General features: G+C 37.5%; 1 protein-coding gene across 1 annotated transcript in view; it reads left to right on the top strand.

Annotated features, from left to right (window-relative positions):
• The first annotated feature begins 17224 nt into the window (after window positions 1-17224).
• Window positions 17225-24501, top strand: part of LOC139151858 (protein O-mannosyl-transferase TMTC1-like) — a 43417-nt gene continuing 36140 nt past the window's right edge. The window contains 4 exon segments of the mRNA XM_070724890.1: window positions 17225-17376; window positions 17790-18465; window positions 22177-22354; window positions 23259-23332. Coding sequence (XP_070580991.1) covers window positions 18065-18465; window positions 22177-22354; window positions 23259-23332 — 653 coding nt within the window. The 5' untranslated portion in view covers window positions 17225-17376; window positions 17790-18064.

The raw sequence follows: 24501 nt of genomic DNA, 5'->3' as shown, positions 1-24501 counted from the left end.
TATGTGCGTGCGTATGTGGATAAATAAATATGTCTGAATAAGAATTGTAAGAAGAATTGTGAGGGTAATACAGTCAATTATATGTTATATTAATATGATTTTTTATATATTTGCTCCACAACAGAACATGGTAAGAAGAAAAGACTTGCCCAAGAAGCAGGGCCTCTGGGCCTATTTGCCATGCAAAATGCAGTCAGAGCAGTTCGTTACGACTGGTGGAAGTGCCGAAAATGTACAAAATGACACCATGAATCATGCACAGGTGTATTTGGTTCATCTAAATTGGAACAATTCTGCTGTTCGGACCACAGCCGCAGTGACAGTGATTAAAGGAACAAAGTCACTCATTTTGACATTATTCCAGTTATTTAAGTTTCTTGTGAAATATTATTGTATGGCTCGAGACTGCTTATTGAAATAGGCTGAATTACCCAGTTGTCACAGCTCAACTCACACCCTGTACATGGACATAAGGCATGATTTCTTCCATCATTTTAATTTTTGGTAAGTACCACTGCAAAAATGCTTTGTGGAAGAATTAATGCATTATAACTATGCATATGGTGAGAGTTGAACTGTAGCAACTGGTTATTCAGCATATTCAGTGACCAGAGCAATACACTTATATTTCAAATGAAACTAAAATACCAGAAATAATGTCAAAATGACTGAGTTTGTCCCTTTAAGGTGGTTGGAAAGGCTATTTTGGACCAAAACTTTTTTGAGAGTAAAATTCAAATTTCAAATGTTAAAGTCAAGATGTTTGGTTACAATTTTTTGGGATAACTCCCTTTCTTTACATGTTCTCAGAAGAATATAAAAAATTAATATTTGCAGCCATGGTGTTAAATTAAATTAATGGCTTGTGCAGCTCTGTACAGTTCGTATAACAGCATTCACAATTACGCAACATTTTGCATATTTTAAACTTTGAAAACAACTCTTTCCGCATTTTTTGCCTTGCTTTGCTTTGCATTTTCAGTATACAATGATTACAGAAATATATTTCACAAAGCACTGCCCACTATATGATCAATACCACTGCTACTTGTCAGGTGACTTCATGGAGAATTATATTTCATGAAGGCTCGACTAGATTCATAGTTTGTAAGATCTGTACACAAGACAAGTGATTTATTCTTGCAACATGTTAAAAACTTATGCAATACGTCTTTTGCATGTGATGGCGTAAATCAGTTGATAATTCAGGCCACTGTCACATAACTCAAAGGACTGCTGAATGACACTATACTTAAACAAAAGTAAGGTCAACTTTACTCTGAATTTTGTCTGCATCGCGATTGCCATTCTGTAATGTGTAGTTCTAAGTTATGAGATGCTGTAGCTACAAAAATGTAGCGAGATGGCAAAGGCACAAAAATACTAAAGCATGGTCAGGCTGATAGTTTAGTGCTTAGTTAGATATCTGTGAGAGCTACCAGTAATTGAATCCAAATTGTTGAGCATTGCTCAGTTCTCGAGTAGTATCACAATGTTTTCCAAGTTGTGAGGATACAGTTACTTATTTGAAATAAAAAATTACAATGTATTGTTATATTAATTGTAAAATTGACAAAAAATAAATAAAATATTAATGCATTAAGTGTTATTTATAAAGATAATCATTTACATTCATATATCTTTCAAAATAGGTGATAAATTAATATTTATACATAGATTTGTACATCAAGCAGAAATTCCAGCCTTGGGGAAAATTGCATATTATTGGTGGCCCACTTACCCCAAATAGTGGGGCAAGTGGGCCGCTTCAACAAATATTTTATGGGCATGTCATTTGCATAATAATATTTCTTTAATATCATTTATTATACCATTATATTTCATTGATCTCATTTTATATTATGACCATATTAACATGAGATTTAATGAAGTCGTTACAATTATATAAAGCAAAATACCACTAAGTGGCCCACTTGCCCCATTTTCCCTACTTCGGTAAATTTTGTTTTGACTGGTGTGTCTTTAGATTTTTGCGGAGGTTTGTGAATTTTTAGGCAATAAGTACCACTGCGGGGTACGGATTTTATGTTTATTGGATCAAGATACTTACAAGTATCCTGGTTGATGTGCTTGTTCTCGTACATTTTAATTAATAGTTCATTTACTTTGTTTACTGTTTGTTCTGGCTTGTTGTGTATAATACTGAGTGTTACGTAATTGCCTTTCGCATTCGAGTACGTAATCGTTTGTGTTGACAATAACGAAAAACCGACCCTTGTCGAAGGGTTATTTTCCCAAAATTTGTCCAATGTTTGCAAGCTGGTTTATCGCGATTCTTTTGGCACGCGACATGTTTTGTTTCCTTGTTTGAAAGGGTATCTCTAGAAGTGCGAGTTTAGAAGCTTCAGATAGCTTTCAAGTTTTTGTTTTTTGTTGTTCGTGGAGTCCAATTTGACTTTTCTTTGAATTGGTGTTGTTGCGATTGTTTGTGTCTCACGATGTAGCGTAGTCACATTATACGACTTTATTTGTTGAATCCTGAGGTGGTTTTATTCTGTTTGGTTTTGTTGGTGTCCGAATGAATTTTAGGCTTTTGCCTAGTACTATTTTTCGGAGTTTCATAGTTTGAGCGATGATAGGTTGTTGTTGAATTTCATGTTGTTGTTGGCTTTCTTTGGAAATAGCTGATTTATTTCCACGGCCATGTTTTCTGTTACGTTACTGTGATTGTTTATTTTGTATTTAATGTTGTGTTTCAGTTGTTTGTTATGTGTACGATTTTTGTTATTTCTTTTAAGTGTTTGTGTGTTCTATGTCATCTTATCGTATTTTTTGGTAGTTCCCTTTTTGGAGTATTTGGTGGCCCTGAAAAGGGCCGCTTGGTATGGGTTTTTGTTAGCGCTTGGCGCGTTTGTTTTGGCGATAAGCCTAGCTTTTTATGCTTCTTTTCGCCGATTCGATGTGCTTGGTGAGTAGGTGTTTGCCGCCTTCTTGTCACTGTGTGTGCTTACATGGACAGTCTGCATAGCCCTTGAATGTGGTCTCGATTTTGATCAAACTTACAATTTAGGAGTATATATCAAAACTGATAAATGATTTATGTGATTACTGTAGCTATAGATAGGCTACGGGCAGCGACGGGCAGTAATTAGTAGGCAAAAGAGGTGGTTTTCACCGTGGGCAGAACTCGGTGCAATGATACTGAACATTAATAGTAAGCCTGTCACCTTGAAGGTAATGCTGTAGGTGAAACAAGGACACACGATGGTACAAACAACACCACAAGTGAAACGTACACACAGAAATACACGCGTTCCTACGTTGTGCCCACCCGGGCCAAGCGATTAAAATATGACTGGTACTGCTGGATAGTGTTAATTGGGTCGGTAAACTGTCAATTAATAGTTTAATTGACTACCTGGGTGATTGGCAGGTCGTGTCCAACGACGCATATGCAAAGCAGGCCAAAAGACAAAAGCCCCCAAAGTTATTGACAGCTGGCCAGGGGTCACCATGAATACGTAATGAAGCTTCACTACGCAGAAACTGCGTAGTCAAGCCCTTCTTAACCGGTCAAACTCTCTCGGCATTTTCCGGCATGTGTTCAAAACGTCAAAACAAAGGCCCAGCCGCCAGCGCGTCTTACCGCAAGATATTCCCAGCTGTCACTCAACTTGTCAAGTGAAAACATCGACCCGCCAAACTCGAAAGATCGTGGCGCGAAATAGAAAAGTTCTACCCGCCAGAGCAAATCTGTTAAACCACGCCTCCAATTTTGACCTTAAATTTCACGATCAACAACTTTCTCAGACGTTGTTCAGACATCGTGGTCCTGTCGACTGGCGCGGCCGGCGGACATTCTATCGTTCATCTTTGGAAAATTGAAAAAATTGTGAGATGATGAACAGGATTTACCCGAACAGAACATCGACACGCCGCGAGAGAAACAACTAGAAGCATGGCTCGTAATCATGGACTATAGGACTTTGTGAAATATGCAAGAACTGGAAATCAAAGAACTGGATTTTGTTTGAGTGTTGTTCAGAAAAAAATTCACATATTCATCACAGTTAGCAATATTCTCATCGGTGAATTTCTCATAGGCTACTGGCGTCAGTTTTTTAAAAGTCCATTCCCAAACTGACCATCGGCTTCTCACACATCGTGCGACGGCACTGGTTGAGACATCTTCTGCACTATTGCCATATCCGTCATTTTCTTTTGCTTTGTTTTTCTTTGAGAGATATCTAACACTTGACACGATACAAAGCGTTGCCATTATTTCGTAACCCACGATCGCTGAAACGGAACTTTTCGCCACCTCTCTGCATGACGAGAAAATCGCCAGTAACTTTATCCCCACCACGCAGTAAGATTTCCATTACAATCCTGCAACTTGGGCAAGATTGCCTTTCCACTCCTATATCTCCGTTTGAGCCATTAGGGTATCATAGGACGAAGGTAAATTAACCAGCAGAGAATTGGTTCAAGTCGGTGAATTTTCGAAAAATGAAATGATCTGTAAAAGTTCATCGTGTAAAATTTGGCAGCCCAGGTCAGGTTTACGTAGCGATCAAACGCGTTTTTATTTAGTCTGTGCAGCTACAGTGAGTGCCGGGTGAAACTTCCCTGTATCGCGTTCACCCCACTCAATGCGTTCATAATCATATCCTACTCACACGTTTCACTTGAAAACAGAACACAAATCAATGCATTCCAAGCGATCACCTAACTCACACGATCACAAATCATGAACTTGAACCAAGTCTAGTAAACCAGTAAGCAAATCAAGAGAAAAGCTGTACACAAACACGCTTCAAACACAGCGTAAGTGTGCGGTGGTCGGCGTTTGGAAGGTGGGCGTGGTTTTATGTTTTTGGTCTGGGCAGTCAAACTTTTCTGTTTCGCGCGTCGATGTTTTGAATGTGGCGGTTCATGTTTTCGGTTGACATGTCTTTCTGACAGCCGGAAAAAGTTGCGGTCAGACGTGCTGGCGGCAGTGTCTTTGTTTTTACGTTTTGAACACATTCAGCAGTATCTCAATTGCAAAGCTGGACTCGAATATGAACCAATTGAGACTTCATTTGTTCACATTTTGGCTAAAGTAAACTGACAATCTGACATAAACGTTTCGTTATAATTCTTATTCATGTTTCGATACAAAATCTTTTTCTGAATATTAACCCCAAAAAATGCTAAAATTGTTGATATAAAAAAGAAAATTTGAGTCCTGCTTTGTGGCACGTTTGGTATACATGTAAACTAATGAAGCATATCATTGGCATCGTTTTCCAAGCTCATCAATTGGAAAACCCACCACTGGGTTGTTGCATGGAATCTAAATTAAGGGAGGGTCAGAGGGAATCAAGATTAATTTTTGGCAGTAATTGTAACATATACAAAATCAATACCACCTACAAATTAGATTTGCGTCATTACATGTACCGTATGTGCAGCAACCCACAGGCTTTGGGTCTTTCATTTGGTGGGCTGAGAACTTGTTATCCTTTGGGCACTAACTCATCAACGGTCCCACTTTTCAAGTCATGATAAAAAAATATACCAAATTTACTAGTGTTTTTTTCATTTATAATGTGAATCTAAAATATATATCCTAAATTTATACTTGATGATTTATAACAATTTAACACTTTGGCATGTACTTTTGGCACATATTTCAGCATCGGCATACAGAATCCGATATAAACTGCCTAAATCAAGGATAGAAAACGGTGGAAAACATTTTTCATCTAAATCTGAAAACTGAAATTTAAAACATGGAGTCTCCTGTATTGCTATCAAAATGACAAAGAAATTGCAAAGAAATTGTAAACTCACCAATCATAAAGAAAAGGAAACTTGGTATAGATGTCAAGTAGCGCCGGTGTGTTTCCGGAAAATATGCAGGAAACTCTGTGCCAGGAATGTAGTTGTAGGTGTCTGGTATAGAATTAGTCATATCGAATATACGCTTTGAAAGAATTATAACTACATTAAATTTTTTGTTCAAACTTTCAAAAACGTTCAACTGTTCCCTTACCAAAGCAAGTATAAAAATCAAGGGTCACCATGCAAAGATTTGACTAGATATACAAATTATCTAACATTTACCGATATTTGAAATTCAAAATGGCCATCATCATTTGTTTAACTCAATGGGGAAAATTTGGATTTTCAAAAACAAGATGCTGAGAAACGTTATAACCTCGAAGATCTTCAATATGAGCTCCGAAAATCGGTAGTCAAGAAAGGTATTGGTAAAATTTGAGTCCGAATATCTATCCTTTTTTTTACATTTTACCTTAAACACCCGCTCACATATTTTAGGTTTCGCTCATATCAATTTTTTGTTGAGTTTAATACTAAAGTCAAAATTTGATTACCAGTGTTACCAATACTGTTATAATACTGTTACCAATAAGTCATGCAAATATACCGTTAGACGTTCTTTTATATTTTTTAATCAAACTTAAATGTTAAATGACTCAGCGAAACCTAAGAATACATGAGCGGGTTTTCAAGCCTACTTGGAGAATTGACGATGATAAATGCTGAATGAACGGAGGGGTACACGCGTCCACAACCACCTGTTGACTGTGACTTCACATCAATTATTAACTTTTCATACAGAAAAGGAACAGTAAAGTGCCTGTAGAATACATTTAGAAAGCTAGATTAGCGTCCTGTACAATAGAATACGGAAAGCCAACTACATTAGCTTAACATACGATGAAGTACCGGTATATGGAGTGGGAAAATACTTGTGATCTGATTGGTCGAAACGTTGATTCAGGATATAACATTCTTGAAATACGCAGAGCTCTCATTCGGAGAAAAATCCGTGTTTGTAACTTTTGACTTCAGAACTTCAATATATTAGGGGCGACTTGCAGCGATTTCGAAGCTGTTATCCAATTGGTTGGCAGAATCTTACCGTTACAATTAAATAATACAAATAAACTCCCTAAGTTGCTGTGAATAGTGACAATCGACCAATCAGATCTAACCTTGCAAACACGCTGCGAGTCAGCCGATATATTGCCTAGATATAACAGCGATAAAACCCCTCAACATGGTGTATACCACTCAGTTTTGGCCAGTTCATCACTCCATATGTGCTCTCGGTACTGTAGCATATGATCGCTCGTACGTTTATGCCATAAACTTTTGGAAATCTCGAGGTATACCCATCGCTGTAGTCTCTTGCTCAAATGTCACCTGTTCATGTATCATGTACGCATGAAAGTTACTTCAACGAGTTATCTGTCACAATGAGCTATGGTTAAAGGGCAAGAAGCTGTAACTTTTGATCGTTTGTTACTATTTTGAAACATCCATTTATAAAACATATATATTGCATAATTTTTATGAAATAACGGTACTCATATTAACGAGATTTCTAACTCGTACATTGACCACGGTTTCTGCTCTAGTATGGCTGGGATATTATATGCAGAAATTTAAGTGATCATTATCCGTTATATTAACTCTTAGGATGCTAATTTATTTTAAACGGAAAACGTTTACAACGTAAGCATAAAGACTTTTTAATAAGCGCAAGACCGTATGAATCCGATTATGTTTATACAGATTCACTTCTGGATATTGACTTAGTCATCGACTAAACTACTAGCATAGTTTATACATTCGCACACGTTTATATAATTGAATGTACTGGTATTTGTCCTAGCAGGGTGCTAATTCGAGCAGAGTGTGTATTTTACATTATGCCTTACTTATTGCTTTATATCAAACTAACAAATGGCCATGTTGTCATTTTCTCTCCAGGTATTCTCTGTAGGTATTCGTTAATAAAGAAATGAATAAATAAGTACATAAATAATAACAAACAATCGAACAACGAAGACTGCTACCTTGTGCTTGATTGAACGTTTTATAGATATAAACTTTCTTATCAATGGCGAATGTGGGTTTGAGGAATACTAAGGTAAATTTGAGTAGAAGAAACACGCAGAAGCGAAGGACATGAACCAATTTGATTAAAATCCGAAGTAGTGATGCGTCGGTCTTTTAGGCTATCGTATTACGGTCTCTTTTATGTTGTCCTCCCCCAGTGGAAAATACGATACGATATATATAACCTAAAGACCGACCCATCACTAAATCGGATTTTAATTAGATTGAACATGAACGTAAGTTAGGTGAAAAGAAAGTATGTTTTTTCAATTACATGTATTTGGTGCAAAATGGGCAGTTTTGAAAATTGGCGGAAAATAGCCGGAGCTGACAGACTTATTAAAGAAAATGTTGCTATACGTTCTTTTTAGTTGATACTACAAAGACTATTTCTCGGTAGAGAAGATGCACCTCTCCCATGCCATGATCTAAATGTCTTGGGTCCGCTGTAATTTCTCTCGATATTCGTTGTATTGTTTTTGAATGGATTTTAAACGTTATCTTTAAGGCATGGCTTTGACCATACAATAGATATGAATTATAAAATAATACATCCGATCATAAACAACATAGTCAACTTGAAAACTAATATTCAAACGTCACTGTGACACGTTGCCAATCTATCACGTGAAATTCTCATGTTCCTTCATTAAGTGACTATTTTCGTTATTTTTAATATCATTCAAAAATGTGTTGCTTCAAAAACTTTTTTAACATCTTGGTATAGAGGAATTAGCTTCTTTGTGTATTTGCCTCAAATATAGTTTGCATTCATATCGACTTATAATTGAGATCTTGTTTTAATTTATAATTTTACAGTGCCTGTGACCGCTGACTTCATTAACCTTTGTGTGAGATAAAACTACCATCGTATCAATAATACAAAGTGGGTAACATAACTCGTCTGCACACCATGGTAATGTTGTGGCCGGAATTTGTCTGGGCTACAGGTCTTGTTACGATAAACCGCCCAAAATGCTTTAGAAACTTAGTCAACTGTGAATTGTAAATTACTAAGGGAGCCGTCATTATTTACGGTCTGGGGTGGGAGGAATGTGAGGCGGTCACTCAAAACACTGAAATCTTCAAGGGGGGGTTGCTCAAAATGTGGAGAGAAAGAAGAGGGGGTTACTCAATATTTTTGTGCGAAATAAATTGAAACCCCTCTCAGATTGCACCATTGCACACATCAATTTCTGAAAAGTTTCGATGCGAGGGGGACACCCCCTCTCATACTTTTCCCCTTGAGGTGTTGTAACAGTTTTACTAGTAAAAGAAAAATTGAAAATACCTCTCAGATTGCACTGGACTGCACCATTGCACACATCAACTTCTCAAAAATTTCACAGGATCTAGGACAAAACTGAACTTTTGTGAATTCATCTTTTATTATCACAGAAACATTTTATTTGACATCAGTTCAATGTCCATTTTGACATTTAAACATACCATATTCAGGCTTTTCTTTAGAACCTGGCAGCTGGAGAAATGACATAAGGTCACAAATTTTCCATTCCTGCATATTCATTTGTCTTCAATTTCTGGCAAACTGAATTCTCTTTTCCACAAAATGTGTTGTCATTGTTTGGTTATTGAATATTTGACTCAAACACTGATCATGCAAAAAATGTAATGAAAATGTCAGTGTTCAATGCCATTTTAAAGAGTTTTACAGAGTGCAAAATAAATTGAAACATTTGTCAGACTGCACTATTACATACATAAATTTCTCAGAATTCTGGATACGAGATGGGGACCCCTTCTCGTGCTCTTCCCTTCCTATGTTCTAACATTTTTACTTAGTGATAAAAAACAACTTATAAACACCTCTCAGATTGCACCAGACTGAACAATTGCACACATCATATCTAAAAATTTTCCATGCAAGATAGGGAAAAATCTTCTCTAACACTTTCCTCCTCAATCTCTCGCGTGTTTTCCCCCTGCAATTTCAAATTCTACACAGTCAGATATCCTTAGCTAGTGAAAACCCTGTTATGATACCCATCCAAATTAAACAATATATACTATATGGTTTGATACTGGTTAGGCCAAAAAAAGTGTTGTGCTGTTCCGATAACATGGTTTTCAAAACTAGAGTAGGTAGTTCGGCAGGAATTTTTGTTCCGAAATATTTTTATTTTTAAATATGCATTTTTCAGGGGTTCAGGGCGGTCAAACACTGGCCACAACATTTCCAGAAAAAATGTATCATATATAAGAAAAACACATAAAAGACATCCTCGTTCAAGCAAAAATCAAATGCAAGGTAACGAACGCGTGATTTTACGGGGTTTTTTATTTCGCTTTTTGTTTTACTTCCGTGTTTACAAAGCTCTAAAAAGTTAAGGGTCGGCAGGTAAAAAATAGAGTCGGTTGGATTATATTTTGTTTGGCCTTATAGCGTGAGCTATCATTCCTGTATATTGTTGTCACTTTGAATTTCATTTTGTTCAGTTGGTTTCACCTTTCACAACCGTCATGAGATAACCGATGATAATCTAGCAGGGTACATCAGGATTTGAAAAGTCTTTACTATTGCTGTATTTTTGTAAATTTTACATGTATTGACATTTAACTTTTCTAAGGGGTCAGTCAAACTTCATAGTTAGAGAGTGGGTTAAAATACCTCATGGTTGGCAGGGACGGTTACTCGAAATTTCGGATTTTCTGATGAAATTCCTCCCCCCCCCCCGGGGGGCCGTAAATAAGGACGGCTTCATAATAGTACCAGATTCGAAGACGTGATAAGATAGAATAGTGCTCGATTTTGAATCAGTACAGTACGTGCTCTGAAAATACCTGTGAAACATGTCAACTTTATCATCAGAATCATTATAACAAAGTTGAGCGAAGAGATGAACATTTGTGCTCAAATTTAAAAAACGAACAATCGACTCCTGGATATCATTAATAAACTCGGGATAGGCGGCGCGTTGTAGATCCTCAAATTGAGCACGTAGATGGGAAAAAATTCACGTAATCACAACGTTTACCCCTGCGTTTAAAGCGAGAGGCTAGAACTTACAGAAGGTGCTTCGCTGTAGTCTACTGATTCTGATGTAAGAGACAAATACTTTTACCTGTGAGTGATTTGATTACCTTTGTTCTATGAAACAAGTATCACGGTTTCACTCTTTACATGCATACTCTTCGAACTATTTTCAGTTGAAACTGTAGACCTTTTATCATGCCGATCTGAAATATACAGAAACACAGTTTTTGTTGCAGGCTGGCTGCAGGCATGAACTGAGAAAATGACAAACATAAAACACACTGAAAGAGTAGACTGTAGAATAAAGTATGTGTACTCACGTTGACTTTTCCGACAAGAAAGTATTTGGACAAAACACTCTTTGCAAACTTTCACGTCAAACATAAATCATTACACCGAAACCAATTGTGAATTAGAACTGAATTACAAAAGGGTAAAGCGTGCATTGAGATAATGAAAAATATGACTGGTAATGGTCACTAACCTGACACATACAGATTCACAGTTTTACTTGTTGACGTTCTGGCTGCAGGCTTGAATTGAGACATGCTTCCTCGCACTTTTGCTTTAAACTGACAGTGACGTGGCAAAAGGTGCGAGTGCCGCTACGTGTACGTGTTACGGCTTACTATTGGTGGATTAAAATGCAAATGAATGTACATATGGCAATGATTGGTTTGTTGCAAAGCTAGCCAGATGAAACGTTACTGTATGGATAATCAACATAAAACGTGACAAACACTCAGTCAGCATTTACCCAACATATTACAAAACAAAACGACCAATTACGTTCAAGACAATTCATCGGGAACCAAATCAAATTAAAGCATATGATCCAACAGACATCCAACTGCGACACTAGTAAATTTGATTTATTATCCTTCCTTACCATAGAACACAAAGTATTTGGTCTTGCAAATACGACGTATCGTTTACAATATACAGCGTTATTGTTGACAAATGAATTCTAGCTTTAATTGAAATTTTGTCGTCGATGATGCATTTCAACATGACTTTAGAAGTAGCACCAGAGACTGTTTTAGAGACAAGACGAAAATACTTGAAAGTATATGAAAACTACAAAGGTGCACCACAATGCGCTGTAACTCCCAATAATAAAGCTATGTATTGTGGAAATAGTTTCCTTTCGGAAATCCGTGTTGTCGGTGGGGCAGGATAGGGGTCCATGCAAGGTGTCTGCAAACGCATGTTCGGTAGTTCTAAAAGAAATCAGATGTGAACTGAATGTGCTCACGTGTTTAGTACTCTTCACAGAATGTTGGATATCCAGTCAACAGACTGGAAAATTTTACATTTACTTATGTTTGTCCACCACTCTCTCTAAATACCCTTTCTAGTGAGTTATTACTGATGGAAACGTAATATTGCCAAGTTGAAGTAGTGCTCGAGAGTCGAAACAAAGATTCTTGGGTGAGATTCATGTCACTATCGTTGTAAGAGGGCGTAATCAGATGACGTAATCTAAATTTCCTCTGGCGTTAAAATTTGTAAACGTGGCGGCTTCCAACTGGTATTGATATGGGGGAAAATGTTACCTCATCAGTCATTGGATTAAAAGTTCATTAACCTGACAGTCATCACCCTCCATGAAATTATAAATTTGTTTGAGTTGTTCATCAGATACATGTATGTGACTGCATGATTGACATGATAATGAATTAAATTTGCTCAGTGTTGGCTCTGCTGATGAGATGCTGTCACAGTGGCTGATATAAATGTCATCTACTTGAAGGGGTCTTGATTCCTGTCAAGGACAATCCCAGTACATCAGTACCAGTGGTTGTGTGACTATCTGAGTGGCAGTCTTTAAATTCGTGCAGACTGAATAGCAAAGCTACACAGTGTTTACCACTTCCATGTTCACTGCAAGGAAACATATGGAAAAGAAACATTGTTATGTCAGTGCTGTATTTTTATTTTGACTAACCATCTTCCTAGGTATTTTAATATTATAGGCATCATATTGTTTTGGAATTTTCCTGAGTAAACAAACATTATTTTATCTGACCACTAGCTGTACTGAATACAAAATCAGAATACAAAGTCATTGATCTTTTAGCTTTAAGGTCTGTCTGAAAATGGTAATAATAGAATATTTCAACATTGAAACAAATCTCTCCCAAGTACCTAACGACTGTCTGGTAACTACCGGTATATATAAACAAGCAAGTACCATTCTCGCGAGCCAGAGCAATAATTTCCGCTCCGCTGACCTACGCAAAAATCAAGTAGCGCTGAGCTGTTGCCGTAAAGAGGCGTGTGGTTTACGACGATGGCAAGTACAGCTGGCTCTTGTCACTTTCCACAGTACTGTAGATTACCCATAATTCATTATTGTTTGTATCATTGAAGAAGATTCCTTTGAAGTCTACCATATATGCCTCCCATGTGTAGACAAATTCATAGACTAGTTGTAAAAATTCTGAAAATGTGTTTTTAAGCACACCATTCTTCTCAATTGATTTGGAAAATAATGCATGATTGAGAAAGGAGACAGCATTTTTGTAAAATTTTCCACTGATTGTGTGTTCAGCCATACAGAATAATGTGTTGGAAAGTAGGGAGACTAGTTGCATCAGTTTTATGAAATACAAGGGTGTTGATTTTTTCCAATGGAAATGACAAGGAAATTCGCATGCTGAGTTTTCTCAGAGATTGACCTCTTCAGTTAATCATAACTTGCTGCCCAAAGGTATGGTATTTGTAGTACCTACAGAATGTGACTTTATGGTTGTCGAGAGGTTATTACTTTCACTGAAATATCTAAAAGTACTTTTACAAGATATTACGAACGCTTCCCTCGCATAGAGAGGGACAAGTAGGCTTTGCGTAAGTTTACAAGCGCGGCTGGGCACATCGTGCACCTAGGCGAGGTGGGTGTGCTCGAAAACGAAGATCAATGCAAGTTTTGGATTCAAAATCGGCTATTTTCGGCGGAGAAACTGCCCGCCGTATTTCTGCAGGAGGACCAGCGGTTTTTTCTATATCAGTCTGCAGGGCTGTTGTGGAAGGCCGTATAACGCCGGTAACACAGCCCTGCCATGCAGAGCTAGAATTACCGTAACATTGCGCGAGTAAGGTTCATAAAATTGTCACATCTAGTGCTGGTCTTCCAAAAACTTTTTACAATTAATGCGTCCATTGGCTTTGTCTCACTTTTAATTAACATTAATTAAATCGGGTCAAGGACGTACGAAGTGATATTGAAAATGGGTCAGTAGAAATCACGTGGAGCCAATTTCTAATTTCTAATTTCGATTTGCTGTTAACATGTTGCATAACTAGAAGTTTCGTCATTGAGGTCGCTACTCGTATTCAGGAAAACCAACACCAAATTTAGTATATCACCCAATTCCCATTTGCATTATTGATTACAAATAAGGGTGGCTGCAAAAGATACCGCGCTGAACTTGTCATTCTCAATTGAGAAATAGAATGCTAACAAAGCAAATTATAAATCGAAATTTGGTCAAATGTTAATGTAAATGGTCAAGTGATCAACCGATGAAATCATAAAATTTACCCATATTTCGACTTTCAATCTCTGATTTCAGGGTAAAAAAATGGTTGGCGGAATAATGTCACGGATTATATGTAATCTCATATAGATAGATCGCGAAAAGAAATTGAATGTCATACATTGCGTATACATTTAAGATATTAGGTAATTAGCAGCAAAAAATTAACAACTTTACGGACCAACAAACTCAGAAGTGTCTCCATTATCCTTTTCTTCATAGATTTCCGGCAGTTGGACATCGAACACAGAGAAAAACGGATCGCACAAAACAAGAAATATTTGTCCATTTATCGCAGATTTCTTGATGAGAATTCTAGGTCGACTCAGTTTGTGAATCAAACGAAAATAGCCCAGAAATTGGGCACCATCCTGTGAAAGTACCGTGTATATCTACATCTCGCAACAAGGGTCAAAGACTTTAATATAGCGAAGACATTTTACAATGGCGTTCACAATTTCCAGGTGTCCTTCCTTAGATTATTTATTTTTCAACTGCCAAGCAATATCTATAGATTTAGTAATTGGTCAATTTCTTCGGCCGAGGGGCGTGGATTATTTTTACGGCGTCAAAAAGTGGCTGATACCCCATTCCAACTTTCGAAAACAGGATGACCCCATGACAGAGGTAAAACAAAGATGATTCGATATCAATCATTAATATCAAGACAGAAATGTCGTCAATCCAAAGCTTCAGTTGCCAGTCATCCAATTACATCTCCCGAGAAGTCATAGAAAGCTATTTTATAAGTTATAGCCAAATCTGATGTGCACAGTGTCTAAGAAGATCTTATCTTTCAACGTTGAAACCATAAAAGCACAGCTGGCTAATAATGATAAAAATCGCCTTTTGTTAACTATCATTTTAGTCATGCTAATAACACCCTCCGCTCGAAACTTGTGAAATCAGTTGCATTGATAAGAATGAAAAATATCTTGTCATTTGTTGTAGCTGGTGTAATGCTTTGCAAAACAAACTTCCAAGATGCACAAACATCCAGATATCTGTGATGTCTAATATATTAAAGTTATGCGCCCGAAAGGCGCGTCGAAAATTGCAACTGAATGATGAAATTCGTGGCAAGTACGTTTTTAAGCAAGTATGACTCCATGTTGTAACTCAACACCGTGACCATCCTCCTTTAATTCAGCATTTCAAAAACACGGTGACCCCCATCACCAAAGAAGTTAAAGTCAACGACATAGGGTGAAGCCCCCGCCCCAAAATCAGCCGCCCCAGGTAGAAACTGACCAGTCCCTATACTGAAGCAATTTACGTCCAAGCAGTGTCAAATAAGTGGCATGTCCGCATTTATCAAGCATCTGAAAATTACCTTGAATGACCCACTGTTATTTTAGGTACACATACTAGCAAAAGTCATACTTTCTTCAGGGTATAAGTTTTCTTGACTCACCGATATGGGTTTCTGAGCATGTCCCCGCTATTGTTAGGGATCGTCAAACGATATTATAGAGCTACGTTCAAAAATTCCCTTGGGGGTTTAGAAATTTTGTACGTATACTGATTTTTGAGTACCTCCAAGTACCGTCGATAAAAAATAAATTACCCCCTTCCAATTCGTAACCAATGTGAAGTCCTCCAAAGCAAAACGACCTTCAAGCACGGAGAACTGGTGTTGGGTTGACGTGTCATTTTTAAATTTTCTATATTTTGTTTGTTTGTTTGTTTGTTTGTTTGTTTGTTTGTTTGTTTCATTCTTTCTTTCTGTGTTTGTTTATTTATTTTGCACAAAAAATATAAGTCACCTTTGAAAAAGCAACACATTAACACATTGCTTAGAAATGGAAATTAGGTGACTTTCCTCACCTTCTGAAAAACTACTATAAATGATGCATGCATGCACAAACGTCAACTCAATTTGGTATGGTTAAATCTATCAGTATTCAAATTGTTTTTGTTTGTTTGTTTGTTTGTTTGTTTGTTTGTTTGTTTGTTGTACTGGGTTGTCGTAATTTGTGTCCATTTTTCTCCACGAACGTGTAGATAGCATCACTTCGGAGCCGTATAATCACATTTAGTTTAGTCTGCACGTTTATAAAAGCGCACACGAATACGTGTCCTGTGTCTGTATTGTCATTCTTTCTCTTCCGTTATTGTTTTGCGGTCTGTTTTTTATACGTGAGTCAACACAAGTAGGCCTAGGCCTATATCTATTTATTGTACTTCTTTCATCCTGCAGGATGAACAAAACGGTAGAGCTTTTCCGAAGATGTTTTCGTTTCTTACCGCACAAAAATGCGAGTGTTGTACGTGTTTGCTTTATCATAGGAAAAAGTTGTTTTGGTGGGGGTTTTTAGAGGGGGGTGCGGAAAACGGTTTCCTCTCAAATCTAGTTGTAATAAATGTTTTGAAAGTGAAAGTTACGGAAAGGTCCATAAAAAGCAAAGTGAAAAAAGGCATGCCTTGAGTCTGGATTTAGGTTAAAATTTACTGACGAGGGGAAAACAATTTTCAAATTCAGGAGGAGGGGGGCCAGAGAGAGGGGCGGCAACACCAAACGCACTTTTATCCCCGACATTGATGGACGTTCACATTCATCTTCGTGAACGTGACCAGTTTTCACAGATATCAAGTTTATTAATGAATGCATACATCGCGTTCACTCAAGCAAACTTTTCGGCCAGCTTAAAGTGGAAAAAAATTGACAGCTCGCCCGTCTAGAAACTACTGGAACACAACTTGGCAACTTGGTTGGCAGCCCCTCGCCCGAGGGCACTGACATTAGTGCACTATGAACTCTTCAGAGCGGCCATGTTCCATGACGTCATTATGCGCAATTGTGCTGCTCCGTCGACGATTTCCACACACCTGATATGAGACGGCGGCGGCGCGTAAATGGTGCAGTGTTAACGTGTTGTTCACTGTCTTACTAGTCGATCAACATACATTCGATCAGGATTCAATGGCATCGGTTTTTAACGAAGTTGATTGTGGTCCAAGAAGGTACCTTTATTACTTATACCATTAATACCGTTAAGTAGAACCCACAATAAGACAATTGTGCACCTTATTCACATGCAAATTTACCGCTTAACACCAAAGTTTACAACTCTTCAATGAGTTCAATCCAGTTGACTTTTGACGAGACATGACACATAACTATAAAGTGCAATGGTCCAGTATCGATGAACCCTACGATTTCAAGTCTTGTTTCCGCTTTCGAAACAACGATGTGGATTTGTAACGTCTGAAAAGGATCGTGGCTGCAACACCGGTGATAGTACCGGTCGTCAGTGTCAGTGGTCGTCGAGTCGATACCTATCGATCGACTGCCAGTACTCTAACAACTACCGATTATATTACAGTTATCCCGTACCCTATCAAGGACAGTTAGTTCATATATTCTCCGATTTCAGATATCGTTGAAACTACTGGTGTGTTTATTGGCAAGCACAAGTTATCGGAAGGGAAGCCACAAGAGAGGTCCTAGACGTCCTGCAATAATCGCGAAATGAAGCTAAAATACAGCCTTGGGGCCTTTTGTCACTATGAGCTGTCTCATCGAAGTTTTGCCAATCTTACACCAACGTATTCAATCTACAAGCACAGGTAGTATGTGACATTTGCACTTCAACGTCGTTTGTGACCTTGATCACCGGTATCGACAATTGGACTCTTGAAAATTGCAACCATGGCAATCAAACGAAAGCCAAAGTCTCCACATTTTTCACACGAACAGCATTCGTCGCAGTTCAACAATAATATGAATTCTCCGAAAGTGAACGCACCCTCACCGAAAGTGAACGCACCCTCACTGAAAAGAGATTCACCGATACTCTCATCCAGAATACCACTCCCAAATTTTCCTAAATGGACGTATTGTGGAATCACTGTAGTACTTTGCATTCTGTGTTACTGGAACAGTCTGAATGGAGATTTTGTTCACGATGACATCATGGCTCTGAAAGACAATCAGGACATTCGCCCAAGTACTCCCGTAGGAGAGATATTTCTCAACGACTTCTGGGGTAAAAGGATGGCAGACAATACCAGTCATAAATCGTACAGGCCACTATGCGTGTTGACCTTCAGGTTAGTGACCACTACGACTCTCAATTTTCAAGGGATGTTCCTGAGACTGCCATGCCTGAGCAATGTAGCAGTTAGGAGTAATATTTTTATGTTTATGTGTTTGCATTTTATATAATTTAAGTATCAATATTTTGGAAGTTTACACATTGAATTGGTATGTTTTCACTGTGATAGCCTGATTGCCATCATATTTTGCAATTTTTCTGTGCTACATTGCTTCACCATAATAATTTTCTTTGTTTAATCCTTTTCTGCCCCTTTTCAGTTCACACAAAATCTGACACTTAGCTTCAGACTGTTACATCAGAGGACCACTCTAGATGACTGTTTCTTTTTGTGTTTTTGACCAGATCAGAGAAGTCCTAACAGACTAACATACCTCTACATTGTCACAAATCATGTCAACTTGGCAAAAAATGTTTTTTCCAATTTTCAAACCCTTCCTCTTAACTGATTCCTCATTGTCTCTTCAAGTAGTCTAGATTTATGTCAGTCACAAGTGCAGCCTCACTGTGGTTGGAGAGACTGTGTCAGTCAACTGTCCTGTACAATTTTACTTCAAAGATATACATTGCATTCAGTAGGTTGTGACTATAGCCCCTAATTGGACTTAAGCTGTGGTAATGCAGGTATAACATTCATGGATGAGCTTTAGAGTGGTCTATGGTTAAAGCTAATCTGATTATCCAATTCATCCAAAGTGTCAAGTAACTGTTCTGTGAAAGGATTAAGCTTGAGAAGAAAAATCATGACCCACAGAGAATAGAGTGGTTCCTCTATTGTCATTTGCTTGAATCAGCATTGTGACAGAAGTCATAGCGTGTCAACAACAGGTATACATGCCCTTTTAGTAGGTTGTTCCTATTGAAGTAGGCCTCAATTGTCAAATGTAAGCAATGTGATTTGTTGAAAATTTTGATACAATTGAGAAGCAATGTCAATTTTCCTCTTTCCGTAGTCTTTCAAGGATTAACCCTTTCAACCCCAGTTCCCTGTATACAGGTCCAACTTTACCACAGAAAACAATGGATTTGGGACAAACCATGGTGGTGAAAGGATTAAATCACTGTGTGGCGTGACTGTGCTGTTATGACTAGTTGCTACAGATGTAGTTATTCTAATTATCTCCCTAGCACTTGCACAAGTGATACATTCATAAATTCATGCATGCCTTACATACCGTAGTTATACGTAGTACAATGTAGGATGTAGAAATGGAAAATTTTCTGCCCCTCATTGTTGTAGCACACATAAGTTTGAAGGCCAGAATCAAGACAGTTGCTAAGGTCCAGAAACCATGTCTGCTGGCCAATATTTAAACTTCATCACGAAATGTAATTAGTATGAGGATATTTATTGTTCATCAAGATTAATTTTTCATTCCCCATGAGGCTGAGCTATTAGGATGAAGATGGTGATTTATTTATTCCCCCTAGGATTACTAAGACTTTAAAAGAGCCACAATCTTCTTTAGTTTGAAATAACAATATTGCTAATGACATCACTAGAGATATGTATAATCCTCACATAGTAAGAGGTTGCTTTGGTAGTTTTGGATAGTTGTGTGTGAGTAAACCTGTAAGAAATGGCTAATACAAAAGAGTGTAGTGTTAAATCTTTTTAAATCTAATTGTCAAAAGTAATTCCATGAATAGGTCTTGCTGCAATATGACAATGGCCTACTACCGGCCAATTTATAAGTGCAGGACAGTTGAAGTATCAGGGTTTAGTGACAAAGAAGCAGAGACAAATTTTGTGTTCAAACTGGTCAGAGACAGGTTATTATAGCACAAAAAGAATTAAAAAACTTATAATACCGTGGGCAAAAATGCCCTAAAATGAATTTTAAAAATCAGTAAGAAGTGCGTATTGAGGTTAGGGTACTCTCAGGGATTTTGTTTGGCAGTCTGTGAAAACTATTTTAGTTCTTGGTTTTGTACATAGAATGCACATTACAGTGTAGGCTGACCAAAATGTTGACTGTAGATGTTTGTTTATCTGCAAATAAGCTATAGATAGCTGGCAAACTTAGCCTAGGTTCATCAGACAGGATATTATCAGCAATACAAACACTGACTGCGGATGTGATAGTAGAGCAAAAAAACAGTGATGGCGGTACTGACAGTGACTGCACACACTGACAGTAAGCCTTTATAGACACTGTATTTGTATAGTAACTGAGTCCATTCCAATTGGTTCTGCAGAATTTGAATGGACCATGGTACAAACAAAACCATGTACACAAACAGGACCCATTGGACTATTTACAGCATATGTCTCGTGCTCTATAAGAGATATGGATAGCGTTCCACGCTTGCTATAAATCAAAATAAAATTGTTGAACTGGCATTAGAACGGGCAATAACCGGCCCATTTGATGCCTCACTCAGAAACATAAGGTGTACAATAATAAGGTGTATTGCGACAATACTAAAAAGGATGCACTCGGATATTATAGCCATGCATTGCTCCCTTTTTCGAATTGGGGGATACGCTGCGTCTATGTCCTTGTGCATCCTTTGTGGTATTTTCGTAATAACACGATATTATTATACATCTACCATCGAGAAAAATAGAATTTTGCGTGCACTAAAAAAGCCGTACAGAACGCCTGTTCCATAACACGTATAGTTTCCAGGCGGCCAATTCCCTGCGGCTGTACATGCGTGTTCACTGTTGAACAGTTTCAATGGACTCATTGGACGAGTGCCAGAACATGTCTCCCACACGCTCTGTACCGGTACATAGGTATGTAATGCACACACTATCCAGAAGTTGCAGAAACTTGTCCGAGATCGCGTTCCACACTTGAGGAAAAATTGTTGATATTGCATGAAAACAGTCACTATTCTGACAATTTGATGCCCCAGTCAGGAATGTAAGACGTATAACAATAACATTATCACGAAAATACCGCAGAGGATGATGGATATTTGGACCAAGCAGCGCTCTCCACTTTGTGTCAAGTGATACGCTACACCAATGTCCTTGTGCATCCTTTGTAGTATTTTTGTAATAACACCATATTATTTGCTACTCAGTAACAACCACAAAGGCCAGCAATTTACCTTTCTTTGACAGCAATAGCATCACTGTTATATTTGATATATGGTTGAAACTGTCATCAATTATATCATACCAATATATTGATAACACAAATACAGGGATCTGACCAGTCAAGAAGTGAAAATAACCATGATATACATGTGTTCATGATATAGCACCTCTTGTTAAATACATTTCTAATACCTTACATTTTTCCCAACAGCAGTACTGGTACATACAACTTTGTCAATGTAACTTGGAACTTTGTAATTTTTGCCTTCCTGTGCTCCCTGATTGTGTTGTTGAACAATACAATAAATAATGTAAAGATGTAAAAACAAACACCTCAGCAAAGGATATACCATTTAACTTCATATATGCACTCACTATCTCTTGTGCATACTGGTATGTTGTGAAGTTGGTCAAAATCTTTTTGTGCTGGTGTAACCATTGCGAGGTGTTGTTTATTGCTTTTCAATGATGTAAGACTTTGATGTGTTTTAAAACATTCATCTTTTACAGATCATTTGTTCAAAATATCAATATCATCACAAACACACCATTTTAATTATGTAACAGAAATTACCTATAAACTCTGTGTTATAGGACCAATGATTTTGACATGACTGATATTGATCACATTGTTTTTGTATCATATCTGTCTAGGTTAAACTATTACTTTGGTGAATTGAATCCCATTGGTTACCACGCTGTCAATGTAGCATTGCATACGATGACATCTGTGTTATTTCTGCATGTATGTCATAGATGTGTATTCCTAGACATCAAACCATCAGTCATTGCTGCATTTCTATTTGCAACTCATCCAGTACACACTGAAGCTGTAAGTATTTTCTCATTACTTCAGACATACTGATTTATATATACCGATAAAATATACCCAGTGTCTTGAACAACATAATGAAATGGCAAAATGTGCATCATCAGTTCTGTATCTCACCCTGACCCGGCTCAGTATAAGTATTACAATACCATTACTTTATCAACACAGTGTTGTGAATTTGGTATTTTACTCATCAAGTAATTTACTGGTCTTATGTCATTGTGATATTAATTTTCCATATTTGACATCCTAGTTATTTCCCCGTTACATACTGGCAGTCACAGATCTCAACAATGCAGATACATGTCATCCAAGATCAAAGCAAATAACCTGTAAGAAATTTAAAGGTGGAATGTACCACAGGGACAGGTGTTTGGTCTCTCAAATTTTCACAGCACTCTTCTGTTCTACCACTGCTCATTTTGAAGCTTTTTGAGTACAAAATACTTTCACCGTCTTAGCTTTTGGAAATCAAAAATTGTATTTTTCCCTATAGAGTTAATACAGGGATGGCAGCCATTTTGAATCCTAAATATCAGTAAATGTTTGGTAATGTGTTTCTCTAATACTAGACTTTGCACTGTAACCCCTGATTTTTATTCTTGATTTGGTAAGACAATGGTTGAAAGTTTCCTTGAGGAATGTTTGAGCAAAAGTTCAAGTGTTTCACTTTCAAGGCACATACTACCTTAAAGTTTATGGCCATATAAATTTACAAATATCATATTTGTGAATTAAATAACACCAGCAGATGACAGTTTATTTCTGATTTTCATCTTTGTTTTTCTAATTCAATTGTTTCTATAATTTTTTACTTAAATTTAGAACTATGCCAGTGACAGGGTTTATTTTTACAATATAATTTGATTTTTGTTACCAAGTAATTATTCTTTTACTTTGTAAGGTTTCCGGCATCGTTGGCAGAGCTGATGTCGTGGCTTGTTTCTTATTTCTACTTTCTTTTCTTACGTTTTTAAGGTAGGAGTCCAAAATACAGCAGCTTTGTTTTAGTTTGCATTATTTACTTTTTAGTCCCAACGGACACCGTCCGGGGGGACTTATAGGTTTGGTCGTGTCCGTGCGTGTGTGCGTGTGTGCGTGTGTGCGTCCGTGCGTCCGTCCGTCCGTTCACGCAGATATCTCAGAGATGCAAGGAGCGATTTCATTCAAACTTGGTACAAGAATTACTTCATATGTCATACAGATGCACGTCAATTTGTTTTGTGATACGATCCAATATGGCCGCCAGGCAGCCATTTTATTACGATTTTTTCATGTACAGAGCCATAACTCAGACACGTTTCAACCGATTTTATTCAAAGTTGGTACAAGGACATTGACCAATGTCATAGATATGCACGTCAATTTGTTTTGTGATACGATCCAATATGGCCGCCAGGCGGCCATTTTCTAACGATTTTTTCATGTACAGAGCCATAACTCAGACATATCTCAACCGATTTTATTCAAAGTTGGTACAAGGACATTGACCAATGTCATAGATATGCAAGTTAATTTGTTTTGTGATACGATCCAATATGGCTGCCAGGCAGCCATTTTCTAACGATTTTTTCATGTACAGAGCCATAACTCGGACACGTTTCAACCGATTTTATTCAAAGTTAGTACAAGGACATTGACCAATGTCATAGATATGTACGTCAATTTGTTTTGTGATACAATCCAATATGGCCGCCAGGTGGCCATTTTCTTACGATTTTTTCATGTACAGAGCCATAACTCAGACATGTTTCAACCGATTTTATTCAAAGTTGGTACAAGGACATTGACCAATGTCATAGATATGCACGTCAATTTGTTTTGTGATACGATCCAATATGGCTGCCAGGCGGCCATTTTGTAACGATTTTTTCATGTACAGAGCCATAAGTCAGGCATATCTCAACCGATTTTATTCAAAGTTGGTACAAGGACATTGAACAATGTCATAGATATGCATGTCAATTTGTTTTTTGATACGATCCAATATGGCCGCCAGGCAGCCATTTTCTAACGATTTTTTCATGTACAGAGCCATAAGTCAGGCATATCTCAACCGATTTTATTCAAAGTTGGTACAAGGACATTGACTTATGTCATACATATGTACGTCAATTTGTTTCATGATATGATCCAATATGGCTGCA

This window comes from Ptychodera flava, chromosome 2, assembly GCF_041260155.1.
Source record: "Ptychodera flava strain L36383 chromosome 2, AS_Pfla_20210202, whole genome shotgun sequence".
Lineage (NCBI taxonomy): Eukaryota > Metazoa > Hemichordata > Enteropneusta > Ptychoderidae > Ptychodera > Ptychodera flava.
The sequence above is the reverse complement of the archived record's forward strand: the minus strand, read 5'-3'. Positions and strand labels throughout refer to the sequence as shown.